This window comes from Tamandua tetradactyla, chromosome 2 (genome assembly GCF_023851605.1).
Source record: "Tamandua tetradactyla isolate mTamTet1 chromosome 2, mTamTet1.pri, whole genome shotgun sequence".
Lineage (NCBI taxonomy): Eukaryota > Metazoa > Chordata > Mammalia > Pilosa > Myrmecophagidae > Tamandua > Tamandua tetradactyla.
Window position 1 is genome coordinate 82,710,557 of NC_135328.1, and position 27,489 is coordinate 82,738,045.

The following is a 27,489-nucleotide window of genomic DNA, read 5'->3' on the forward strand; positions in this document are numbered from 1 at the left end:
GAAATGATTTAAAATTTCTGGTTTAGTCTCTCAACCAAACAGGAGGAAAATCATAAGAGAATATCGTTTACTGAATTTTTAAGATGACACTTTTTTTGAATTACATGGTTTTATGGGCTATTCTTAGCAAAAGACGTGTACCTTAAGAAAATAAAAAAAATAGGGCTATTAATCAGATACAAATTTATTATTATACTTTCTAATACTATTGGTTCTTAGCCCCCATCCTACAATTTCTGCACTAAACCCTACAAAGAATTTATGCTTGATAAATGCTGGCTTGTTTCTAGAAGATTCTGGAAAAAAAATCAAATATTGTACTTGCAATTTATATATTTTTTGCTACACTGTGTTATAAATGTAGGGAGTGTTAGGGATTGCAAACAGTTTTTTGGGGCTGTAGTAAGGCTGGAATACTGAGGACTAGATTTATCTAATCTCTTCTGTTTTACTTCAGATAAGCCAGTTTGGAAAAAGAAAAGAGGTTTGCTTAGTTGTACAATGAAATGAACTGGAAAAAAAAGGAAAACCCTGAACAAAACACATTTTAAAAGAACCTATTTCAGCAGCTAGATTATCAACCTGTTCTCATCAATTGGAATATTTAATCAGCCATGATTGCTTATGAGAAATACCTTGAAAGTAATGATGTTATCACAATCGAATTGCCATATGACTTTTAAAAAAATCCTTTTGATTGAAGCTAGTTTTCTTCCAAGCTCTTCAATTGTTTTAATACATTTCTCTGAAAGGGAAAAAATAAGGTAAAATGTCAAAATGTAGACTCCGAAAGTTCCCTAAAGCATAATTTAACTTGAAGCTATGTGGAAAATGTCCTTTAACAAGTTGGGAAAAAATGATGGACAGCTGACTAATTCTGGCACCTTTTAGATAGGGAGGGACTGGGTCCCTCTCCACCCTGGCATGAAGTGCACGCAGGAGGACGTGGACCTGAACTTGTTGAGATACACACACACCGGGGTGATGGATTCACAGAACCAAGATGGCTTTGCCTTCTACCTCTGGGATGGTGACAACAGGTCACCAGAATTTCACTGTCACATCACCATCCAGGACATGGAGAAAGGTAAATGCATGTTTTACCAAGGTTTATTGGTGCCAACCTTTATAAGTGGAAGAGAGCTGGCATGATCACTCAACAAGTATTTTCTCTTTCTTTCCTTCCTTCCTTTATACCTGAAATCGCATCATTTATGATTCGATCCTTTGGCTCTCTGTGTGCTTTGCCTGGGATCTGTGGTGTTCATGAGAGAAGGGCAGGCCAGTCCCTTTGCTCTTTAACTCACAGCGGATTGTGTTTTTACTTTCAAAATTTTTCAAAATCAATGTGATAACACTCATTTTTTTCTTTAGGAAGTGAGTCATTACTTGAAAATGGAATTTCAATGGAAAATCTCTCCAATATTATTATAGTAATAATAATAATAAAGGAAATAGAAATAAATGCTTTAATAATGATTAAAAGGAACTTGGTCATTGAAATAGGTTGTAAGCTGTTGCTCTTTGAAAGTAGTAAATCACACTTTTGGGACAAGGTAGAACACTCTAATAAACTTCTCTTGAATTAATTGAGCAGACCCATGTGCCAAATAGAACTCAGCGGCATTTGAGTGGTAGAAGGAGGGGAGTTTAAAATACAACACTGGAAAGAAAGCTCAGCAAGGAGAGGGTCAACTCCTGAACCAAACATAGTCTTAGTTCCTCACTACATCCTTGTTGAATGATTGACCGAGAGCTTCCTATTTTGCCTTGGCTGCCAGGAATTTCAGAGCTGATTGAATGCTTAAATGCAATAAATATCTTCCTTCATGAGCATGGTAGAATGACAAGAATCCTTAATTTTTCAGAAACATTAAGTCAACTTGATTGATTTTGAGGTGCTTGCTTTTGGCTCTATAATATATTTTATTTTTTTGTTTCCTGATTGTAAAATGTATGATCCGTGAAGATGTTTAATAAGTGACTTTCAGATAAGCTAGGTATTACTGTATACATTTATTTCTCTCTGCAAAATAAGACTATGTCCATCATAAGTATATGTCCAGGAAAATGTAATACATGTAGTATTAAATTCTCTGGTTTCTGATATGCACTGTGACAAAAATTATATGGAGATTTTTGAGAGAAGTTTAGAAAGATGTCATCTGTTCTTGATGCTAACCCACACTCTGCCCTTACAGCACTGAATGATTGGAGTAAGGCAAGAACCAGGTGCTTTTCCTCCCTTATTCCCATTTCCTGCTCCCAATGGAAACTCTTATGGGTGCTTTGCTGTTTCCCTAGCCTTGTTCATTCTTCTTACTTCCTCAGTGTATTCCCCTTGTTTTCCTCTATAGCATCTCAGTCTCAGGCTTTGATTTCAAGTTACAATGGTCTTTGATTCTGTGTAGTACTTAAGTTATATACATTTTGTGACTGACCGATGGTATAACAAAAAGACCAATTTTATCATCTAAAGCAGAGTTTTTCTGTTTTGGCACTATTGATATTTTAAACTGGATAATTCTTTGTTGTGATTTGTTTCTTGTGTATTATAGGATATTTTGTAGCATCCCTGGCTTCTACCCACTGGAAGGCAGTAGCAACCCCAATTATGACAGCCAAAAATGTCTCCAGACATTGACAAGTGTCCCCTACTTGAGAACTACTGGTTTAAAATGGTACCCCCTTTATGGCTTGTTGTTGTTGTTGTTTTTTGCACGGGCAGGCACTTGGAATCGAACCCGGGTCTCCAGCATGGCAGGTGAGAACTCTGCCACTGAGCCACTGTTGCCCGCCCTCCTTTATATTTTATTTGCATGTTTTGTTTCATCTTCAGACTATCTTTTCAAAATTTTGATTACTTTTTTAAATGTAGAAATGACTCAGTATTTACTTCACACTCTTTTCTTTATGAACATTCACCCATTAGTATTTATTTATAAAATTCCCTATATATTAGAGAGAGGAAGCAAAATAATGTAGTGTTTACAAGCCTGTATGCTCTCATTTCAGAAGACTTGAGTACAAATTCTAGCTCCACTTTTTATTACTTGTATAACCATGAACAAATTAGTTAGAATTTCTTTTTTAGCCCATTTTTATAATCATATTATTCACAAAAGTTCATAGTTTAACTTAGGATTCACTGTTTGTATAATGTGGTTCCATGGGTTTTTAAAACTTTTTATTTTGTTACCCTATATACAATCTAACATTTCCCCTTTTAATCACTTCAGATATATATTTCAGTGCTGTTAATTGCATTCATAAGGTCATGCTTCCATCACCACCATCTATTACCTAAATATCTCCATTATTCCAAATAGGAACCCTGTACATTTTAAGCCTTAACTTTTCATTCCCTATACCCACCCCATCTCCTGGTAACTTATATTGTAGATCCTGACTTTATAGATTTGCTTATTCTAATTGTTTCAAATCAACAAGATCATAAAATATTTGCTCTTTTGTGTCTGGCTTATTTTACTCAATATGATATCTTCAGGATTCACCCATGTGGTCACATGTATAAGAACGCCATTCCTTTTTACAGTTGAATAATATTCCATTTGATATATATATACCACATTTTATTTATCCATTCATTGGTTGAGAGACACTTGGGTTACTTCCATATTTTGACAGTTGTGAATAATGCTGCTATGAACACCTGTGTGCAAGTATCTGTTTGATATTTACTTTCCATTCTTGGGGGTATATACCAAGTAGTAGGATTGCTGGGTCACATGATATCTCTTGGCTTTCTGAAGAACTGCCAAACAGTTAGTTGGCCTTTCTACACCTTAGTTTCCTCATTTTTAACTTGGGGAATATGATAATGCCCTACATCAAATAATTGGTTTGATGATTTAAGAGCCTTTAACCCTATGCCTGGCACAAAGTGGAAGCTCTGTATTTTTGTTATGATCATTTTTAATGGACCTCAGGTGAGCAAAATTGGATTATAATCCTTAATTTGTGAAACACTGCATCATTGGTCCATACATGACCCACTTCTACTTCACTCATTCATACAGTCGTAAAAATAATACAATGGAAGCTGTAAAACTGTCACACTTCAAGGAACAGAATAGTAAGGATAACCAATATCTACCTATGTGCTCTTCCCCTTCTATTGCCGTCCTTTGAATTTTGTGTAAATAACTTTCTTACTTATGTTGATAGTTTCTGGGACTTGCTCATGCTACTAATAGTGTTAATAATCTGGATCTGCATTGTTGCATGTAGCTATAACTCATTCATTTTGTTACTGTATGAAACTCAATTGTATAAATAGGCCACAGTTGTTTTGCATTCACCTTTTGAAAAGACATTAGGGTTTTCCAATGTTTTCAATTACAAAAAGGGCCACTATGACCATTCTGGGATTATGTCTGCTGTGGTACAAGTTCCTGGGGCTCTCTCCTGTACAAGCTGGGTTGGAACTGCTGGTCAGAGCATATGTGAATATTCAGTGCTTTACAAAATAGTGCCAAATTGTTAACCAATATGAACTCCCACCAGGATCATGTACAGCATTCTCTTTATTGATCCACAACTTCTTTAGCACTTGGTACTGTCAAAATCCTACAGTTTTGCCATTGAAAGGGTATGAAATGGCCACTTCTGGTGTTTGTGATTTGCATGTCCATGATTATTAATGAATCAAGCATCGTTCATCTTTATTGACCACATGTGTTTCCTCTTCTATGAAGTACTGCTTGTGTCTTTTGTCCGTTAATCTTCTATTAATGGTAGTTATCTAAAAAAGTTGCTGAGTTAGCTTAATAAAAACTCTCACTATTCCTAAATTTAATTTGATAGGTTAGGTGTTTTTGTATTCTCAAATAAAGTGTGTTTGCCCCATTATTAAACCTTGTAAAGTTTCATTTCCTCGCGTGGATGATCATGGACTGTGGACTTTTTAAAATATAACCTTTTAACACGCAATGACTTTGCACTAATGTGCAAACTAAAATATACACAAACTATTTTTTTTTACTTGCTAAATGTCAGATAAATGATTGCTTTTGTGATTAATGGTGTTAGAACAAAAAAATGTTATCTGGAAAGTGTGAAATATTATATAAACAGGGACTCTCAATTGTCTTGCAAATGTGTTCATTTTAAATTACAGAAGCATATAAGTTTTTCATTTTTAAATTCCACCCAGAGGAGAAACATAAAATTAAACAGCAAAAAAAATATATTGGTTTTGTCTTTTGCAGTTTGACCTTTGCCTGTCACCTGTAACTTCAGCATTATATTTTTCATGTGGTTCTTGATCAGAACCTCTTCTATTGTGCAGGTGATATTGTCATCCTTACAAAACCACTTATGGTGTCTAAAGGTAACAGAGGTTTCTTGACGACCACCACTCTCCTTGCCATGGATGGAACGGACAAGCCTGAGGAACTGCTCTACGTTATCACCTCCCCACCGCAGTACGGCCAGGTCGAATATGTCCACTATCCTGGAGTGCCCATTACAAGCTTCAGTCAAATGGACATAGCGGGACAGACAGTCTGTTATGTACATAAGAGCAAGGCAGCTGTCCCCAGTGATGCCTTCAGGTGAGCCGCATGGAAACTTTTCAGAATCTCTTCCTTGAATTAGTGATTAGGGGGAGAAAAGAGTCATTTCCAGCTGTGTCTATCTTTGTTCTACTTCTACTGCTTGATTGGGCAGGTTGAAGACATGTGATTCAAATGACAGTAGCAACACTAGAAATCAGTGTGTGTTCTAGAATAATGAAGGGATAAGCAGATCCTAATACAAACTATTCTATGAAGAGAACTGATAAAAGCTGAGGGTCCTGCTAAGGAGTAGCATGGAAAAATAATTTACCTCCTTTTTTTGTTTTTTTATTTGAGGTAAAGGTGTTTACTAATAAGCAATTGACATAACCATGCACTGTCTTTTTTTTTTTTTGTATGGGCAGACACTGGGAATTGAACCCAGGTCTCCAATATGGCCGGTGAAAACTCTGCCACTGAGCCACTGTGGTCTGCCCAAAGTTTGCAATTTTTGTGTGTGTGTGTGTGTGTGTGTGGGCAGGCTCTGGGAATCGAACCCGGGTCTACAGCTCAGCAGGCAAGAATTCTGGCCACTGAGCCACCATCACACCACCCAACAACATGCTCTGTCTTTTGACACAATATGTTCTAGCAACTGTATTATAAATCACGTCGTCATAAAGTGGATCTTATTTTCCCATAGGAACCACGCTGCAATTGAGGGCTTTGCACCTGCTCAAGGATTTTGTATCAAATAAGTCATTGAAACAAATAACAATCTGGTGAAAAGGAAGAGATACAACATTAATGGGAGTCTATGTTCACTTAAAATATTAAAATCTGTTTCAAATCACATGAAGCGAGAAAGGGTCTGTCATCTAGTAATTGTCCTAGCTGGCTGGGTATGAGGCCCTTGATACAAGTACAGGTGGCCAGGCTTGGGACATAGACCAGGGAATCTTGGACTAGCATTTGGGGGAACCGTGATGTATAATCCCGTCCCCTGAGTTTTACAGATTGTGAAGAGGCCGTGAGAGCATTGACTCATCTGCCACATACCCAGGGCTCCTGGCCCCCAGGAAAATTTTCACTGTGTCTCAATACAACATACATAGGAAGCTCTAAGTATTAGCTGCTATTATTATTACTAGTGTTGTTGTTATTTATTGTATTTCTTCCTTGATCTCTTTTTCCCTCCAATCTTTACAACACCAAGCATAATTTTGAAGAAGGAAAGAAGTTACATAGAGGACTAACAACTGTTCTTGCTTTCCTGTGTGCTTAGGGAGACTGGGTACATTAAAATATGTTTATTGGTTTCAAGGATTTTAATTTTACACCCCTTTCTGGAACTGCTTGTTTTTCTCTATTCCTGCTTTCCCCATCAATGCCCATGGAAGTCTACATCACAGATGTTAATCACTGTTTTGAGGAAACCAGTTGTTCGGTTTCAGACCAAGTTCATGCAAAGCATGGGCTTGTGCCGCCATGAGACAGAAAAGCATGCCAGGCACAGAAGCAGTCATGATTTATTGGGGCTTCTGAGCAGTTGAGGTTCTGTGATGATGGATGGTCTGGAGGCTTAGCACTCCACAAGAAACAGGGGTGTAGGGAAGGGCAATATATGATTTTAGAAAAAAGACATTCCTTATAGTATGAGGGCATCATGTCTCTAGTATAATCATTAAAGGGGCCTAAAACCTGATGTTTCACCAAGATTAGCGTTGAAGACTAAGATATAATCAGTTCCGTTTTCACATCCATGATTACATTCCTGCCCCTCTGGGGACACTGTTTGCTCTCTTGACCTTTTGTGCTCAGCGAACCAGGTTTAATACAGGCCACGTAGGAGGGGCCTGGGCCACCACAGGTCCCCAGCAGTTTCCCTACTGAATAAGCCAATGTATGAATGTGCGAAGATGTCAATAAACAAAATTTAGGTATTAACTAGATTGTGGTGATGAACTGAGAATGATTAACAGAATCTCCACACGTAAGGATTAGTGATAGCATAAAAATTTAGTAATGTATATCCATAGAAAAATGTACTACATGACATTTTAGAAATCATTTATTCCAGGAATTTCTAAATCCCATCTACAGAAGGGCCTCATTAAATTACCTGGGAGATTTATAAAAATAGAAATTCTTGGATGTCATCCCAGAGACACGACTTTGGTAAGTCTGGTCTTGGGCCCAAGAATCTGTGTTTTTGTTCAAAAGCTCTGCAGGTGATTTTGAAGCACAATCGCAACGAGCAGTCACTGTGGGTCCAACCCATTCTTTAGAAGAGGAGTGTGTTCTTGAGGAAACTTAAGGATTCATTGAAGTCCTAAGGAGCTCTGGGGAGCAGAGTTTGAAGGAGCTGAATTGGAGGGGCTGTGATTTACTGAAAGAGCTCTGCATTAATTTTATTTTCATGGCTTTTTTTTTTTTTTTTAGAGAGAGAAGTTGTAAGTTTACAGAAAAATCATGCAGAAAATAGAATTCCCATATACTCTCTGCCTCACCCACACTTCCCTGTTAATAACACTTTCAATTGGTGTGATGACTTGGTTACAATTGATGAAACAGTATTATTATAACTATACTATTAACCATAATTCACAGTTTACATTAGGGTTCCCTATTTGTGTTGTCCCATGATTATTTAAAAATTTTTAATTATAGTAACATATATACCATCTAAAATTTCCCCTTTAACTATATTCAAATATATAATTCAGCTGTGTCGGTTACATTCACCATGTTGTGCTGCCATCACCATCGTCCATTACCAAAAGTTTTGTATCATCCCAAACAGAAACTCTGTACCAATTAAGTATTAACTCCCCACTTCCTACCCCCACTCCAGCCCCTGGGAAATAATCCTGGTTTCTGACTCGATGAATTTGCTTATTCTAATTATTTTATATCACTGAGATCATACAATATTTATTCTTTTGTGTCTGGCTTATTTCACTTAATATGATGTCTTCAAAGGTTCATCCTTGTTGTTGCATGTATCAAAACTTCATTTCTTTTTACAACGAAATAATATTCCATATATGCATAAACCACATTTTGTTTATCCATTCATCTTTTGATGGACACTTGGGTTGCCCCTATCTTTTGACAGTTATGAATAATGCCACTTTGAACAACAGTGCAAATATCTGTTCGAGTTCCTGCTTTCAATTCTTTTGGGTATATACCTAGAAGTGGGATTGCTGAGTCATATGGTAATTCTATACGTAACTCTCTGAGAATACACCAAACTGTCTTCCACAGTGACTGCCCCATTTTACATTCCTGTCTACAGTGAATGAGTATTCCTTTTCTCCACGTCTTTTCCTACACTTGTTAGTTTCCATTTTTTTAATAGTAGCCATTCTAGTGGGTTGAAATGATATCTTATTGTGGTTTTAACTTTCATATTCTTAATGCCTAATGATGTTGAGCATCTTTTCATGTGCTTATTGACCATTTGCATATTCCTGGGGAGAAATTCTATTCAAGTCTTTTGCCCATTTTTAAATTGATTTGTTTATCTTTTTGTTGTTGATTTGTAGGGTTTCTTTATATATTCTGGATATTAAAGCCTTATTGGTTATGTGGTTTCCAAATATTTTCTCCCCTTCTATAGTGCTGTTTTTGCTTTAATAATAAAGTCCTTTGATGCACAAAAGTTTCTAATTTTGATGAAGTCCCATTTGTCTATTTTTCTTTTGTTTCTCATGCTTTTGGTATAAAGTCCAAGAAACCATTACCTAACACAAGGTCTTGAAGATGCTTCCTCATATTTTCTTTTAGGGGTTTTATAGTTTTGGCTTTCATATTTAGATATTTGATCCATTTTGAGTACATTTTTGTATATGATGTGAGGTCGTTCCTTTGCATATGTATATCCAGTTTTCCAGCATCATGTGTTGAAGAGACTATTCTTTACCCATTTTGGCACCCTTGTCAAAATCATTTGGTCATAGATGTAAGGATATATTTCTGAACTGTCAATTTGATTCCATCAGTCTACATGTCTGTCTTTGTACGATTACCATGCTGTCTTGATTACTGTAGCTTTCTAATAAGTTTTTAACTTGCCAAGTGTGTCCTTCAACTTCGTTCTCCTTTTCAAGATGGTTTGCTATTTGCAGTCCTACCCTTCCGTATAAATTTGATGATTGGCTCTTCCATTTATGCAAAGAGGGCTATTGGAATTTTGATTGGGATTGCACTGAATTTGCTAATTGCCTTGGGTAGAATTGACATTTTGACAATATTGTCTTCCAATCCAGGAACATGGAATGCCCTTTTAATTAGGTCTTCTTTGATTTCTGTAACCAATGTTTTGTGGTTTTCCATGGACAAATCTTTTACATCCTTAGTTAAACTTATTCCTAGATATTTGTTTCTTTTAGTTGCTATTGCAAATGGATTTTTTTCTTGATTTCTTCTTTAGACTGTTCATAACAAGCATACAGGAACAGTACTGATTTTTTCTTGTTGAGCTTGTACCCCACCACTTTGCTGAATTCATATATTAGTTCTAATAGCTTTGTTGTGGATTTTTCAGGATTGATAGGATCATGTCACCTGAAAATAAGAAATTTTTACTTCTTCCTTTCCAATTTGGATGTGTTTTATTTCTTTTAGTGTGAGTACAATTGTTCTGGCTAGAACTTCCAGTACAATGTTGAATAACAGTGGGCATCCTTGTCTTGTTTCTGAGATTAAGGGAAGGATTTCATTCTTTCATCATTGAATGTGATGTTAGCTGTGGGTTGTTCATGCTGTACTGTTTTGTATCCTAGTAAAACCATGTTCTTCTAATCTGACCTTTTGATTAGGTTGTTTCCATGGAGATATGATGTTGCCCATTCAAGATGGGTCTTAAACAATTGGCTTAGTGGTTGTTTAAGAAGGGAATATTTTGTAGAAAGCTTGGACACAGGTGCTTGGAGATGCTGAGAGAGCTGTTTGAAAGCAGAAGCTCAGAGAGACGGACAGCAGATGTCACCATATACCCTCCCAGCTGACAGAGAAAGCTCGGACTCAATCAGCCTTTCTTTAGTGAGGGTATCCTCTTGTTTGTGCCTTAATTTGGACATTTTCATGGCCTTAGAATTGTAACTTGTAACTTAACAAATCCCCTTTATAAAAGTCAATCCGTTTCTGATACATTGCATTCCAGTAGCATTAGCAAACCCAAACATATGACCTTTAACATGTTGTGGAAGTTTCCTTTTATTCCTAGCTTTTTAAGTGCCTTTATCAAGAAGGGGTGCTGGTTTTTGTCAAATGCCTTTTCTATATAAATTGAGATGATTGATTGCATTTTTTCCCTTATTCTATTAATTGTATATTACAAGTCCATTTTCTTATGTTGAACTACCCTTGCATACCTGGGATAATCTCATTTCATCATGGTGTATAATTCTTTTAATGCGTGGTTGTATTCACTTTGCTCTTGTTTTGTTGAGGAATTTTTGCATCTATAGTCATAAGGGATATTGATTTGTAATTTTCTTTTCTTGCAGTGTGTTTATCTGGGTTCATAGTATTAGTTAGGACTTCAATTTTTTGAAGCATTTGAGTAGAATTAGTGTTAATTCTTGGGATGCTTGGTAAAATTCACCAGTGAAAATCCAGTTATCGTGTCATGAGTTTCCTTTAGTGGGGAGGTTTCCGATTACTGATTTAATCTCTTTACTTGTTATTGGTCTGTTGAGAGTTCCTATTTCATCTTCACTCTGTTTTGGTATTTTGTGTGTTTCTAGGAATTTATAATTTATAATTATAAATTATAATTCTTCTAGGTTTTCTAATTTGTCAGTATACAGTTCTTTGTAGTATCCTCTTATAATCCTTTTTATTTCTGTGGATTTGTTAGTAATGTCCCTTCTTTCATTTCTGATTTTAATTATTTGTGTCCTCTCTCTTTTTTCTTTGCCAGTGTATCTAATGACTTGTTGGTTTTATTGACCTTTTCAAAAAACCAACTTTCTACTTCATTGATTCTCTCAATTGTTTTTTATCTTCTATTTCATTTATCTCTGCTCTAATCTTTATTATTTCCTTCCTTTTGTTTGCTTTGGGTTTAGTTTGCTCTTCACTTTCTAGATTCCCCAGTTGCAAAGTTCAGTCTCTCGTTTGGGATATTTCATCTTTTTTTTAAATGTAAGCATTTAGAGTTATTAATTTCTGTTCCTATGCTGCCTTTGCTTCATCCCATAAGTTTTGGTATATCGTATTTTCGTTTTCATTTGCCTCGATATTTCCTGGTTCCCCTTGTGATTTCTTCTTTGACCCTTTGGTTGTTTAAGAGTGTCTTGTATAATTTCCACACATTTATGAATTTTCCAGTTCTCCCTGTACTGATTTCTTGCTTCATTCCAATGTGATTGGAGAAAATACATTGTACGATTTCATTCTTTTTAAATTTATTCAGACTTGTTTTGTGACAACATATGGTCTATCCTGGAGAATGACCCATGTGCACTAGAGAAGAGTGTGCATTCTGCTTCTTCTGGGTGATGTGTTCTATATTTGCCTGATATGTCTAGTTGGTTTATAGTGTTGTTGCATCTTCTGTTTCCTTATTGATCTTCTGTCTAAATGTTCTATATGTTATCGAAAGTGGTGCATTGATGTCTGCTGCTATTAGGTAGAACTATTTCTCCCTTCAAATATGTTAATATTTTCTTTATATATTTTGAAGCTCTGCCATTAAATACATGTTATTTATAATTGTTTAGTTTTCTTAATGAACTGATGCTTTTATCAGTATATAGTGATCTTCCTTGTCTTTTGTAACAGTTTTTGACTTAGAGTCTATTTTATCTACTTAGAGTCTATTTATAACTACCCCAGACCTCTTTTAGTTACTAGTTCCCTGGTATGTTTTTTTTCCATCCTTTAACTGAAAACCTATTTGTGTCTTTGAATTTAAGGTTAGTCTCTTATAAAAAGAAAATAGTTGGGCCATACTTTTTTATGTATCCTGTCTTTTGACTGGAGAGTTAATCCATTTAAATTTAAAGTAACTACTGATGATGCAGGACTTTCTTCTGCCATTTTGCTATTTGGCTTTTGTTAGTCTTATAACTTTTTTGTCCCTCAATTCTTCCACTAATGACTATTTTCATATTTATTTGATTTTTTTTTGTAGTGTACCATTTTGAGTCCTTTCTAATTTCCTTTGTATCTATTTTCTCATACTTTCTTTATGGTTACCATGGGGCTTTATCTGATACCAACTTAACATGAATAGCATACACAAACACTGTTCCTATACTTTTTCATTCCCCCACCTTTTTGTTGTACTTATCTACAAATTATCGCTTCACGCACTGTGTGTTCCAAATCATAGATTTATCATTACTTTTCATGCATTTTCATTTAGAATTGTAGGAAGTAAAAAGTGAAGTTACATACTAAAAATACAATGCAATTGTACCAGTACTTGTGATTACCCTTATGCTTATCTTTTACCAGAGATCTTTATTTTTCTTTTTGCCTCTTTGGTCCACTCTCTCGCGTCCTTTCTTTTAGTCAGAAGAACTCCCTTTAGCATTGTCTTTAGGGTAGGTCTAGATGGCAAACTACTTCAGCTTTTGTTTATATGGTAATGTCTTAATCTCCCCCTCATTTTTGAAAGACATTCTTGCCAGATATAAAATTCCTGGTTGACAATTTTTTTCAGCACTTTAAATATTTTGCCTCCATGCTTTCTGATGAGAAATTGGCATTTAAACTTATTGGGGCTCCCTTGTGCATAACACATTGCTTTCTCTTACAGCTTTAAGAGTTCTTTTCTTGTCTTTGGCATTCAATAGTTTGACTCCTACCTGTGTATGGTTCTCTTTGAGTTTTTCTCTTTGGGGTTGCTAGGCTTCTTGAAAGTGTATATTCATGGCTTTCATTAGATATAGGAAATTATCTGTGATTATTTATTTGAATATTGTTTTTTCGCCTTTCTCTCTTTCTTCTTTTTCTGAGACTCCCATAATGTGTGTATTAATATAATTGAAAGTGTGCCACAGGTCTCTTAGGCTGTGTTCACCTTTCTTCATTTTTTTTTTTCTTTTTGCTCTCAGCCTCAATCATTTCAATGGTCTTTTCTTATAGTTCACTGAGTCTTTCTTCTAGCTCCAGTGCTGTTGGAACTCTCTAAGGAATTTTTCACTTCAGTTATTGTGATCTTGAAATCCAGTATTTCTGTTTAGTTCTTTTTCAAAATTTGTATCTCTTCATAGAGATTCTCATATTGTTCATTCATTGTTTTCCTAGTATCCTTTAATTCTTTCTCTGTGTTTTCCTTTATCTTCTTGAGCATATTGAAGATTTTTTGTTTTGCTTTGTTTTGTTTTGTTTTATGTCTTTGTCTGGTATATCCAAAGTCTGGTCTTCTTTGTTGATGACTTCTGAATTTTTATCTTGTTCCTTTGGTTGGGCCATCATTTCCTGTTCCTTCGCTTGGCATGTGATCTTTTGTTGTACACTGTATGTTTTAATATTTTAATTTATTAATTTTGGGAGTCTCTGAGTTTTCTGTTCCTTAAATTTGCATCCAGCTAGTGATATGACAGAGCTTTCCTTGAGTGACAGGAGCTAACAGCAACAAACAAACCAATGTGAAAAACAGGCTTTGCAAATTGGCTTTCCCCTGGCTTTTTCTCTCCTGCATATTTTAGCCATCCTAGCAAGAAAAGCAGAAGCAGTCCAAGGCCAAAGAAAAATGCAGGATCCTCTCAGTTTTTCTGAGCCTGCATCTTACACTTGATCATGGCCTTGGGTATTCCCTGTATATGGAAATCTGAATATCCCCTCTACTTCCTATGAAAAAGACCTTTCTACACTGAACAAACTCTTCCATGTTCTATTGTATATCTTAAAAATTTATTACCCCAGGCCACTTTGCCTTATTCATTTCTTACACTGCTTTAGCTGTCTGCAAGTAGCTTCTGCCTGCAGGGCAAGTTTATGCGGGAAAGCACAGACATTTCAGTCTTTCAGTCCACCACCTGGTAGCCTGGCAGTGATATACAGGCATCCAAGTATGTGTAGAAGAGGGTTTACCAAGCTCCCTCCAGACAAAAACCAGAGAACCACAGTGAAAGCATGGGCTGGTTCCACATTGCACTGGAGAAGGGGAGGGCACTATAAGTTTCTCTTAGAGATTTAAAAGCTGGTTTTCTTGATTTGGCACCCACCCAGTTACTGTAACTCATTAACTGTTTTCCATAGCTTTGAGGATGATGGCTTTGACAGGTTTTGCTAGTTGCTAAAAGATTTTGTGTGGGAACTGCACCCTGGAGCATCTTAGTCAACCATAAGTCCCTCATGGCTTGTTTTTTAATTTGTTTTGCAGGCTGGGCCTCCTGACAAGGTTTTCTTTAAACAAAAATTTGTGGCTCTGTTTCCCAAAGGGTGAAATTTGTACCACCTGTGTTACAAAGATGCAAGATGATGTGGACTGGGATAGGAACAAGGCAATAAATAACAGTGAATTAGGAGTGATAAACTATTAATTTTTAGTTCGCTAGATCTTTCTGATTGTTTCAAGAAGGAATTCTCAGATTGGTGCTAATGCATCTTTAACAGCTCTACAATATTCACTACATTCCTTTTTTATTTTTATTTTTTACTACTTTCCTTTTTAACAAAGAGAGAGAAGGTCTCAGGCTCCCAGCCCTGGATAACAATATCTAGCTAAAATTTAAAATGTTGTTTTCTTTCTTGCATTTATTTTCAAGTATTTAGGGTGGTTAATATTGGCTTCCAGTTTTTAATAGCTAAAAGGTTTCTTTGTTAAGTGCATTTGTTTAAATAAAAAAGTAAGTTGTTTTCTATTATAAAACAAAATAGTAAACAACAACAGTACAGGTAGGTAGTATGGGAATATGGCAAAAATAATGGTGGTGCTATTTGAATGACTCAAGTAAGGAAACATTTAAAGGTAGAAACACAAGCAAACAACAGAGGTTGAAGGATGATAATTTCATCCATCCAGTCCATTCATTTACATGTAGGAAAGCTAGTATTCATTGGCCACCTGCATTGCATCATGCAGTATACCAGGACCTTTTTTGTATGTTATTTCCTTTAAGCCTTACCCACCACCTTGAGAGAGATGTGGTTGTTTCCATTTTATACATGAAAAAAAAAAAAAAAAAAAGCCAGCAACAAAATGAGATTTCCAGAGGCAAAGGAAATCACCTGAATTCACATCACTGAATATCAGAGCTGAAATTGAACTGGGATCACTTTTCCAGTGGAGAGTTATTTCCATTAAAACTTATTGTATCAAAATTTTGTAGAGAAAAATGCATTTATAAGAAGGAAGCTCCTCAAAGCATCATTTTGATGTTTGGCCAGCAGCTTTACATGTATTTATAATGGAAGAGCCTACATCTGCCGAAGACCTGTGTTTTAATCTTGTCATTTCACTAACCCAATTGTGGACCACCGTGTGTTTGTTGAGTGGCACTAAACCAAAGCTGAAAGCCTGTTTTAATGAAAGTGTGATCATGGTGCTTCTTAAAAATTAAATATATTCAACCAATCTAATCACCTAAATTTATGTTGCTTGCTGTTAAATCTGGCAAGGAATTTGGCTGGGTAGAATAGATAAATTCTATGGCAGAGCTCCCTCTGCTCCCCCTTCCCTTTTTAATGTAAGATATGGTAGCATTAATTAAACGGGAGAGTTTAATGGTCAGATTTTACCTTCTGCAAAAATATTTTGTGAATCATAAATTTTTGCCTGCATTGTTTGGTGCTGCTGGCCTGGAAGAAAGATTTGGCAGCATGTTCTAGGACAGATGACACTGAGCAATTAGCAAGCTGACTTCAGCTGCTGGCAGCCGGGTGCTAAAAGAACATGCTAATGTCCTCCATTTTGACATGCCGGCTGGATTTTTTTTTTTTTTCCTGAGGAGCTGGCGCTATTTATGATTCCATTTTTATCTTTAAATGCCATGACAGATGGCAGATTCTTTAGCCAACTCGATTGCCAGGAAATGCGGAAAGCTTGAAAGCACCATGATAATGGTGAAATCAGACCGCACAGGCACCCCAGACGCATCTAAGAGTCATTCCCCAAATTTCCTGAGAATGATGGTCATCTTGCTGCCATTCCTTCTTGGGGTCTGGGGAGAGGTGTAGTAAAGGAAATTAAACAAAATGGACACACAGAAGGAGCTGCTACCTTGATACAACCAGCTTCTTCACCTAGGAATGGATCTCTCTATTCCAATGGCGTCGTAGTTTTAAAACTTAAAAGTCATTTGGGGGGATTTTTGAGGGGAAAGGGTGAAGAGGAGAATTTGGAAGATGACCTGGTCACCTTTTCCAGAAATAAATGGCACAGTCCTTGCGGTACTTGCTCTGCTAGACTTCTGTTACTAACAACCCAGGCACGACCATGCACCCTGTCTTTCTCTGATAATGTTTCTCTGCTAATGAGTAGCTTGCCTTGTTACTCATGAAAGTGGAATGATGCATTTGGTCTAGCCATGTTTGGAAATTACCTACTTTTAGCCGCTGGCTTATTAGCTTTAGGTCAGCGCAGACAGCTGCCTTGGTGTCTCAGCTGGGAACACTGGCCACGGCAGACATATTTCTTCCTCTTATATGGTCCCTGGCCTGCTCGCCCTCATTCCCATCTGGCTGATGGCAGCCTGCCCGTTCCCGACGTGGTCGGATCCTGACCGTCAGGCAGGGAGGCCATGCAGGGAGGAGTTTGCGATAGACAGCCTGGATCCCAAGACAGCTCAGTGTCCTCGCAAAGGTCACACGACACTAGCGGAAACGTGGCCATCCTGAGACAGCTTTGAGGACCCCAGCAGGTATTTTCAGAATTCAGACTCCAGAGAGGAAAGTCAAAATGGATCCTCAAGAAGGCTGCCTCTGACCGAGCCCTTGGCACTCACTCAATGTCACATTTAACCTTGCTGTTCCGATCCTGTCTCTCCTTTCTGCCGACATTTGACATACTTTTATGGGGGTACAGAGTCTTGAATCCTACAACTAATGGCTAAGACCACATACTCAGGTTTAAATTTGTACTAAACTATAAATGTCTGATTTAAAACTCTCCCTGACAGCACATTTTTATATAGCAACATGGAGGGGATAGAGAGGCAATTTGTTCACGTTCCTGGAGGGGTAAAGTGGAAGAAAGAAAAATTGGAGGCACTGAGGGAACACCTAGCATCCTTTTAATTTTAGCTTAGGTCACATGATAAGTTCTAAGGAGGAGATATGAGAAAGCAACAAGAAAACCTCAGAATAAAAGCATAATTCCATGAAAGACTTGCCAGAGAAATAGATGATTGTTATACCTAAAAATAGATATAACTTGACTTAAACTGTCAAAGGTGGCTAAGTAAAACATTGATGAGTACACAGATATCTTACTGGGTGAACCTATAACTTTTTTTCTTTTTTATAAGTAACTAATTGCATAAACACCTCATAATCCAACGTTATACAGCCCATGAAATTGTCCGGTTATCTTTAAATCAATTAATTAGAATCTTAGCTTTACAAAAGGAGAAGTAAATGCTTTAATTAAAAAAAAATCTATGTAATATTCTGTCTACAATTACAGCTTTATTCAAACTGTAACAATAATGCCATAAAAAAAATCAGGTGAACATTCCTTACAAGTCTATGTGTGTGAAATGTCAAAATAGACTTATATTTCACGTAGCAATTTTAATTTTGTGGACGTGGATTCCTTTTTCTGTATATCACATCGTATATCCTTCATAGGCAATCTTATCAGCTAGATAAATAGAAACCAAAAATCTTAGTCTAGCTTTTCAAGGAAAGCCTGCATCCAAACTCGTCTCCCTTTATTTTTTCTGTCCAACTGCTTTTTCCCATGCGGTCTTTGCCTTCGGGCAGGTTGGCCCTTGGGCTCACATGACCTGCTTTCGTGCTCCAGCCTTCATGGTCAAAAGTGAAACACCAACTCTCAAACCCTGGAGGTCAAGGCACATTTTATAAGAACAAAGAACTTGTTCATCAAATTTGCCACGTTAGTAAAATAAATATAAACGCTAATTTCTCTGGTTAAAAAAAGGACCTACAAAGAAAAAATTTATGAAACTTTTTGGTAATTGAATATTGTATCTTGTTTGCTTAATTTCCTGATACTCTCAAGTCTTCATAAAATAAAAATTACTTATTGAATTGTAGCCCTTATCACATATATTAGTTTTATTTTAAGATTGGCAGCAGTGGGTGCAATGTGATTTAGTGATCCATAGAATGAAAAGCACTTTATGGTATCCCAAACCCAAAATTGTGACAGATTTTGCTTACCTTGAATTTGTATTATTTTCAACATTCTGTTGTAATTTCTGTAATGGTGCTCAGGGGCCATTTTGGTGGCTTACTAAACCAGCATTTATTAAAAACTCTGCAAGAAAAGTGGTGTAGGGGTCAAAAGACCTGGGGTCTAGTCCCAGTTTCATCTCCTGTCTGTCTTATGATCTCTCACCATGTTTTTGAACCTTTCTGCTGTAATTTACTTTTCTGTAAAGCACAGATAATATTCCTTGTCTAACACAGCTCCCACATATCTTGTAAGGGCCAAATATGAAAGCACATGTAAATTGTAAAGGATTTGAGCCTCACATAGTATTTTAGGATTGGATGGTGCTTAGCGACCATCTGGTCCAACCCCCTCATTTTATAGAAGTGTAAAAATGATGGGAGATGAGTTAGGTAAGATTCCATGGCTGGGGAGTGTGATCTGCCCTTAAGTAATTTACCAGGGAAATTAGGAGTACACTGGATTAGCCAAATTCAGTCTATTCAGCAGTTTGTTGGATTGGCCTCAATTGCCAGTCTTAAAAGTTTAGCTTATTGCATTTCCATGGAGAAATTACGATTGCAAGATTATAAATATATAAAATGAGTGTACTCCTCTAGCTCATTTTATAGGTACAATCGGATATGAAATTCCTATTTGGGGGAAGAAACTCCACTAAGTATTGTCAAGTCTGAAAAATATTATTGCCCAAGTTGTCCTGCTACATTGCCTGAGTCCACCATCAGTGCTACTGAGAAAATACCTCGGGAGTGTAGAATAGTACATTTATGTGTTGCGCTGTAATTGGTTCAACAGCAGAAAGGCATCCTTCTGAAAGAGCTGCCCTTGATTTTTACATCTGAGTCACAACACAACATATCCTTAGTAAAGGTGTGTATTGTTATCATTTTATTCCAGTAGATGGTGAAACAAGAATCCATGCTGAAGGCTGCCTTGCCTCTCTTTGCCAGATTCATCATCAGCAATGGACTGTGGACCAAGCAAGGAGTGTTTGAGATCACACTGGAGACTGTGGACAAAGCCTTACCCGTAGTGACTAGGAACAAAGGGTTGAGACTGGTCAAAGGAGCCACGGGTCTGCTGTCTCCCGACCTCCTTCAGTTGACCGACCCTGACACTCCAGTGGAGAATCTCACCTTCCTCCTGGCCCAGCTCCCACAACATGGCCAGCTTTACCTGCGAGGGACAGGACTGCTTCAACACAATTTCACTCAACAGGATGTGGACAGCAGGAAGGTGGCTTATAGGCACTCAGGAGGAGACTCCCAGGTTGACCACTTCACGTTTGTAGCCACAGATTTGACACACCAAGGCTTTGTTCTGGATGGGAGAGTGTGGGAAGAACCTGTTTCATTCAGCATCCAGGCAAGTATGACAAACTCAGTGCCTTACCAGAGCAGTGGGGAAATGACTTCAAGGAGAACTGTCTCCTTATTTCCTTCCCTATTTCATTCAAATGTGTGCTGTACATATACAGCCTGCCAGACATGAGGTAAGGAATTGAGCATATAAATCTTGAATAAAATACCTGTGTTCCCTGCTTATGGGCTAACCACTGACCTTGAGAGGCCAGGGTGGTGTACGAAGGAGCAAGAAACATGAGCTTTGACGACAGTCAGATATAGGTTGAAATTTCTGCTTTGCCATTTATTAGCTTTTGTTTGCTTTTTACCAATAAATTTGTCATTTGTTAAGTGACCTTAAAAGTATTCTTTAACTCTCCTGATTCTGCTTTTCCTCTTTTGAAGAACAAGCTGTACAGCATGGTGGTGAGAATTAAATAAGATAAGGTATCCAGGACACTAGCACACAGCCTGCGGTTGAATATTAGATATTCAGTATCTCGTAATTGCTATTACGATGGTGCCTTTCAGTAACCATCTGGAATCTTCCACGGTGGCATCAATTTACGCATGTAATAATAATGACGATAATAATAGCGTTGGTCACAATTTTTTGAGTATTTACTCTGGGTTGAACCCACTTTATATAAATCTCATTTAAATATAAAAACCCTGTTAGGTGAGTTTTGTAATCTCTGTTTTATAGATGAGGGAACGGAGATTCAGAGGTTCAACACACCGACGAAGGATACACAGCTATTGAGTGGCACATCTCAAGTCTGTCTGATCCCAAATTCTGTGTCCTTTCTGTGGCTCTCCACTGCCACTTTCTGTTGGTCTCATCACAGTGATCCTTGGAGGACTCAATGGTTTTTCTTTTGTTGGCCAGAACACATCAACTATTTTTGGTTCTCAACCCCTTGAACCCAGTGCCCTTGGGTGTCGTTAACCCTTGTCCTATACACTTACACCAGCAAATGAGATACAAATTTGTCTTCTACTTCAATATAGCTTCTAATTACATAACAAATTCAGATTTTCCCCATGTGTTTTTTTTCCTCTATCTAATGTGGGTCTGAGTAGAGAAAGGGAGGAGTCATGATAACATACGGGAGATGCTAGAGGAGACTTTGGCACCAGGGAAGTCCAGAAATTATTATGCACAGGGAGAAGAGAGATGATATTGATGCTATTGACAGTGTATATAAGAAATGCTTTGTCCATAGTAAGATCATTGTGTTTTTCTTATTTTCATTATGTTTTCATTGTTTTATTCCCACTTTTCAATCTATTAAAATCTTTCTTGATTCCTGACTCCCAACTCTGGGTTGAGACATGTTGCTGTACTGTCCAACCAGGAACAATTTTCTGACTTTCTTTTACTACGAATTTGCTACGAATTCTGAATGCAAGCATGAAACCACAACAGAGATAGAAAAAAAGGGTAGAGTTTGCAGAAGGCATCAGAATTCTAATCAGTCCTCTTCCCACAGCAACACCAGTCTTAAAAAGCATGGTTATCCTAAGAGTGTCGTCTCTTGGAATTGTAGCATTACAAAGGAAAATGTTGGAGACAGGTTGTAAACATTTCCTTTTCATCAAAAGCACAGAGTTTTCCTTGCCAAAAGAAAAAAGTCACAATGTGTAAAAACTTCACATGAAAAGCCTCAAGGTTTCTCCCATATTTCCCCCCAACCCACTGGTCTCTCTGGGCAGAGAGCTCGAGGGGATGAGGAGCAGGCTGGGCCTCCCAGCATGTCGGAGAAACACAATCTCGTGTCTTGACCTGTGAGTGATGACTTGGTCAAATAAGCCTCCCTAGCCTAGTGTGCTGCCCCACCCAGGAGGGGTGCCTGGGGATCCGAGGACACAGCTCCTGGAGTGGGCAAGTACAAGGCATGGGGGCATTTTACTGACACAAGCAGGCACATCCTGACTTTTATTTTGTAGGAAATGTATGCTGTCTGACTATGTTACTGAACTGATTCCTGTTGTCCTTCTTTAAAAGGGACCAGGCTGAGGGGTGAAAGGGAAAGGTTGAATGTCCCCGCTTCTTCTACCTTGGGCATGTCTCTGATTTTCAGTAAATGCAACAGAAGTCATCATAACCATGTAGCCTTCTTTAAAAAGCAAACAAAGCAAGTCTTACGCTACAACATTTTGAAATACGTACAGTATACTGATGTTGAGGACCTACGTCTAAGGAAGCTAGAAGTTTAATAGGACAAGGGGATATTTTAGAAGGAATATGACCAAAGACACAACATGCCAGAGTTTAGATATTAACATTTAGAAAAAAAATAGTTTATCATGACAGGCATTTATTACCTTTGTAACACTTGGTTTTTAAGGAAAATAGAACATTAAAAATGTTGCAGCTGTTTATCAACTTTGAGAATTTCTTACGTGGCTTGAAGTATTTTTGCTTTTCCTCTCCTTTCACTGACCATCCTTTTCCTGGCCACCCGCAAGTTGTGGGAACATCTCTCCAGCCTTCTCCCCATCCTCACAGCCCTGAGAGTTCTCCCACATCTTATCAGGAGAGGAGAAGAATGGCTGTATGACTTTTGAAAATGGTTATTGCACTTTTATTTTATAAACATTGTAGAAAATTCATAAACTGCAGAAAAGGGCAGGGAAAAAATCCTTCACAATCATATCGCTTAAAGATAAACAGTTACTGGAATTCCTATTCTGGGCAATAAAAAAAAGGGATGATATTTCCACTCTTCATTATACTATGAACTTTTCTGATGTCATTAAATATGCCTGGAAAACATGACTTTTAAGGCTACATAGCACTCTGTCTCAGGCAGAGTGCTTTTATATTTCTTGGAAATTTTTGCTGACTATTGTAAATGATATTTTAGTGAAATTCCATATGTATGTGGGTGTGTATATACATATATTTGTGTGTTTGTACACATTTGTCCCTACCAGATATACTCAGAAAAATGAAATTTTTGGATCAAAGTATATACACATTTTTAACATTTTCCATCTTTATAGATAAATTTTTCTCTGGAAATTTTTGGCTAATTTGCACTCTTACCAGCAACATTTTTAAAAAGTGTGTATCTCCAAACATTTACCAATATAGAGTATAATTTTTATTTAAAAAAAAAACTTTGCCAATTTGAGAGGCGAGAACATGTTTGGTTTTTCCATTCTGCATTTTACAAATGCTGCCTGAGTTTTGCCTTGCCTGTAAAATCATTCAGATGTATTTGTATTTGGGTTTTTTTAGCAAAAATGGTGTTATAGTCATCTTCTATCCTGAAACTTGCTTGGTTTTTCCAATAACGCTAATATTAGTCCATTCTACCTATTCTTTTCAATTACTTCATAGTAGTTTATTACATAATAATATGCAAAAATATGTAGATCTAGTCTTATCATTGACACTAATTCCTTACTTTGCTGGACTGAACTCAGATTTCGAGTGACATCAGTTGAAGTTAGGAATTGTGGGATTAGGAGTTGGGCAATGGAGGTAGTGTTCTTTTACTTGTTTTCTAGAATCCATGCTGTATTTGCGCCAATCTGTCCCAGCTTGCTCCCTGCATTACCTGGAGCAGTCATTTGCGAGATGAACCGACTCTGTACTGACCACCAAGCCTGAGGAGGTCCTTTGTGGTGCTTGAACGTTTTACCCCTGTTCCAGTTCTAACTCATGAGTTTTATCCCTATTCTAACTCTACCCACCCCCTCCACAAATGGAGCCTACTTCCATCAGTGTAGTTACCTGATCCTCATTCTCAATGAAACAAATATGTTTAAGTCTAAAAAATACTCACATTTCGCTCTTTTCTTACTGAGATATTTCTATTTTTTTTTCAGTATTGTTACCAAATTGAACAGACATGCCAAAATAGTCCCTTTACAACACTGTTTTGTAATTCACTAAACATTGGACCGAGGGGGATGTAATTCTCTAGAATGAACATTAATTTTGCAAAGTAATTCTTGGGTTAATTTCATTCATTCAATCAACAAATACTCCTTGAGTTTCTGTTATGCTACAGGCACTGTGCCAGGCTCAGGGAATGGAGAGAAGTAAAAAGATGTGATGTCTGCTCTCAAGGAGTTTATATTCTGATGGGGGAATCAAGGGATAAATAATAGCAGGTCAAAGTAGGACATGGAAAGTTGACCTTCACTGTGGGCACTGTGATAGATGCTGAGGATCTTGTGAGCAAGGCAGAGACTTCACTTTCATCTTCTCTCTCCCAAACTTTAGCAGAAATTAGCAAAGAGGAGGGTAAGGAATCTGAAACTCAGGAGAGTCTGTCATTATGGAACCTTGGGGTGAGAAGTGCGTGGGGGTGAGAAGCCTTTGAGTAACACTGCGTGTGATCATTGCTGATTCAGGTGGACCCACTGGACAGAGCGGCTCCCCGGGTCACACAGTTGCACTCCCCTTCTCAAGTGGGGCTCCTGAAAAATGGCTGCTATGGGATTTACATCACTTCCCGTGTGCTGAAGGCATCCGACCCCGACACAGAGGACGGCCAGATCCTCTTTAAGATTTTACGAGGCCCACAACACGGACATCTGGAGAACATAACAACAGGTATCCGCTTCCCTAATCCTTGTAATTGCTCATTTTAAAAGACCCAGTGCCTGGCAGTGCTAGAGAGTAATTTAATTAAGTGCAGACCCATTTGGTAAACACTCCCCAGGGCTTACTAATAGATGCAGTTTATAAATCAATATTGGTGCTAAAGAAGGTTGGAGGCTGAGCTTTCCTAAATTCATCTTCACTGGGAGAACTAAATAATGTTACACAGCTGTTTATTGCTTACAACTATTTGAACAGCCAGATTGTAATATAGTCGGAAGAACACGCAGTGTCAGAGCAAAATTCATATTTGTGACTAATTTTTGCTTCTATCATGAATTTTAAATGATGTCAGTTCATTTAAAACCTGCAAAGTTTTTTGCCCGATGGTTTCAGTGCATCTTTGTTTTGTTTTGTTTGTTTCGCATGGGCAGGCACCGGGAACTGAACCCGGGTCTCCGGCATGGCAGGCGAGAGCTCTGCCCCTGTGCCACCATTGCCCGCCCTGCAGTGTGTATTATTTCTGCCTCATGAAGACAATGACTACAATATCACTTAACAAATGACACAGAATTACAGATTGCCTTACTTATTCTTCTTGCTCACCCCTCTCTACTTTTATATTTTCTTTAAGGTACACTATTTCCAGGCAAAGTAAATTTAAAGCCTACTTACATGCCTCACAATTGAGTTTTAAGATAGTTGCAATAATGCAAAATTCAAAACAAAAAAACTTCCTTTGGCTGTCTTTAAAGCTGTGTTTAGAATAAAATAGCCATGCAATTTTATGAGTTCTTACTAAATATTCTGTTTGATTATCCATGAGATCCATGTGTTTCTTTTTCATAGGTGAATTTATCCGTGAGAAATTTAGCCAAAAGGACTTAAACAGTAAGACCATTCTTTACATCATAAATCCATCTTTGGAAGTAAATTCAGATATCCTGGAATTTCAAATCATGGACCCCGCAGGGAACTCTGCCGCTCCTCAAATGTAAATTGTTTTGCTTATTCAATAACCCTGCATATAATGTCCAGAATATATCTGGTTATGAATGTGAAATGTTCTTTTCAAACTGAATCTAAAATAACAAACTGATGGACCATGTCACAAGCTTATAACATGCATTTTGGAGAGAGAATTTCTTTTTATTCCTATGTGATAATGGGAAAGTCATTAGGGTTAGAGTATGGAAACATTGAAAAATTAAATTATATAATGGTGGGTCATTCGTGCCATGCACATAAATGCCCAGTTTCACACACACACTGAGATTTTTGTCTTGACAATTTGCTGGTGTCCAAGACTGAGCTTGCAGGCTCATGTTCAAATTGTGCAGCAAGAGGTCACTCTAAGACCGCAGTAGTTACCATAGTCTTTTGCAATATCTAGAGCCAAGAAGAGTGAGGTAGTAAGAAGGGTTATCAGAACATCTTCTCTTTCCCTTATATAGGTGAGATGGAAATGGTGTAGAGGGGAGAACAGACTTGGGGGAGGTATTAAGTAAAATTTAAAATGTTTATAATATTACCCTCAGAACTAGCAATAGTAAAACTCCTCAAATTAATTAGATTCACAGACCACAGTAATTTTACTCACTGGGTCCCTATTCTAGACTTTTCTTGAATGTTGACCTTGAATAACTTACCAGCTAGCAGACAATCATAGAAAGGTTTTTCTTTTTTAAATTTGACCCCCTTCCCAATCAACTCTAAGAAAAGTTGTTCATTTATGGTAGTTTTAAAATTCACCATCTCCTGGCCAAACTACACACCATGAATAAATACAGCCTTGTTATTGTCCTTTTATGATGGACTATAGACAAAGGAAGGAAAGAGAGCTGAGAATTTAGCTTCTGGGCTCTTCATCCTCGGTCTTTCCTTTCGGTGCTAAATTGTAGTTCCAGTCCTCACCAGCAGAGGTCTCTGTAGTCATTGTTTTTAAAAACTGAGTTTCTCTAACAAAACGCATCCCATGTCCCACTTCCATTGCCTGCTGAAGTGGCCTTCTCCAGTTGCAGATTCATTAACCCTCAGATTTTTATTGAGGGCCTGCTTTATGCCAGGAGCACAGTACTAGTTGCTGAGAAGTAGGAGTGAACAAGAAGAACCTGGTCCCTGATAGTAAAAAATAATCCTGAGATTATAAAACTAAAATGATGACTGCCACCTATTATGCTAGCTGCTTCAGGGTCACCATATTTATAGTAAATATATCAATTACTTGCAACTTCAAACAAACATCTTCCGATTCTCAAGAAAATGTAAATAAGGAAAATCCAGCTCCAAAAACATTAAAAGATGGATACCACTGGTTTTTTTTTTTTTTTTTTTTTTTTTTTTTTTTAAAGGAAAGACAGAGAGAAGGAAGGAAGGATAGAAGCAAGGAAGGAAGGAAGAAAGGGAAACATTTTTAAACATTTTCTTGTTTTATTGTATTCTGTTTCTCCGTTTTTGTTACATGGGCTGGGGCCGGGAATCGAACCGAGGTCCTCCGGCATAGCAGGCAAGCACTTTGCCCGCTGAGCCACCGCGGCCCGCCCGATACCACTGGTTTTTTAAAAGAAGTTTTTAATAGATCAGCTGGAAAACATAACAATATTGATCAGACTTGCCATTAACCTCATGCTGATCTCTGGTCATGCATGTGAGAACACAGCATAGCTGACTTTTTTTCCCCCAGCAATGGAATTGGATGGGTGCTCCTTCACCCACAGGCTGTTTTCATCCCTCCTGTAACCT

At 37.5% G+C, this 27,489-nt stretch overlaps 1 protein-coding gene across 12 annotated transcripts in view; it reads left to right on the plus strand.

The window, feature by feature from the left end:
- The window catches only part of FREM1 (FRAS1 related extracellular matrix 1), a 164,014-nt gene that overhangs the window by 106,070 nt on the left and 30,455 nt on the right, over positions 1–27,489 (plus strand). For 6 of the 12 annotated variants that reach the window (XR_013170415.1, XM_077148152.1, XM_077148154.1 and 3 more), the window contains 5 exons: positions 892–1,087; positions 5,312–5,576; positions 19,794–20,208; positions 24,558–24,759; positions 25,597–25,741. Coding sequence is in view for 11 of the 12 variants with exons in the window: in XM_077148152.1 (XP_077004267.1) it covers positions 892–1,087; positions 5,312–5,576; positions 19,794–20,208; positions 24,558–24,759; positions 25,597–25,741 (1,223 nt within the window). In the remaining variant the exon portion in view is untranslated. Of the gene's footprint in view, positions 1–457; positions 1,088–5,311; positions 5,577–19,740; positions 20,209–24,557; positions 24,760–25,596; positions 25,742–27,489 lie in introns of those variants that run through there. The other 6 variants (XM_077148166.1, XM_077148167.1, XM_077148157.1 and 3 more) reach the window with 6 other exon arrangements.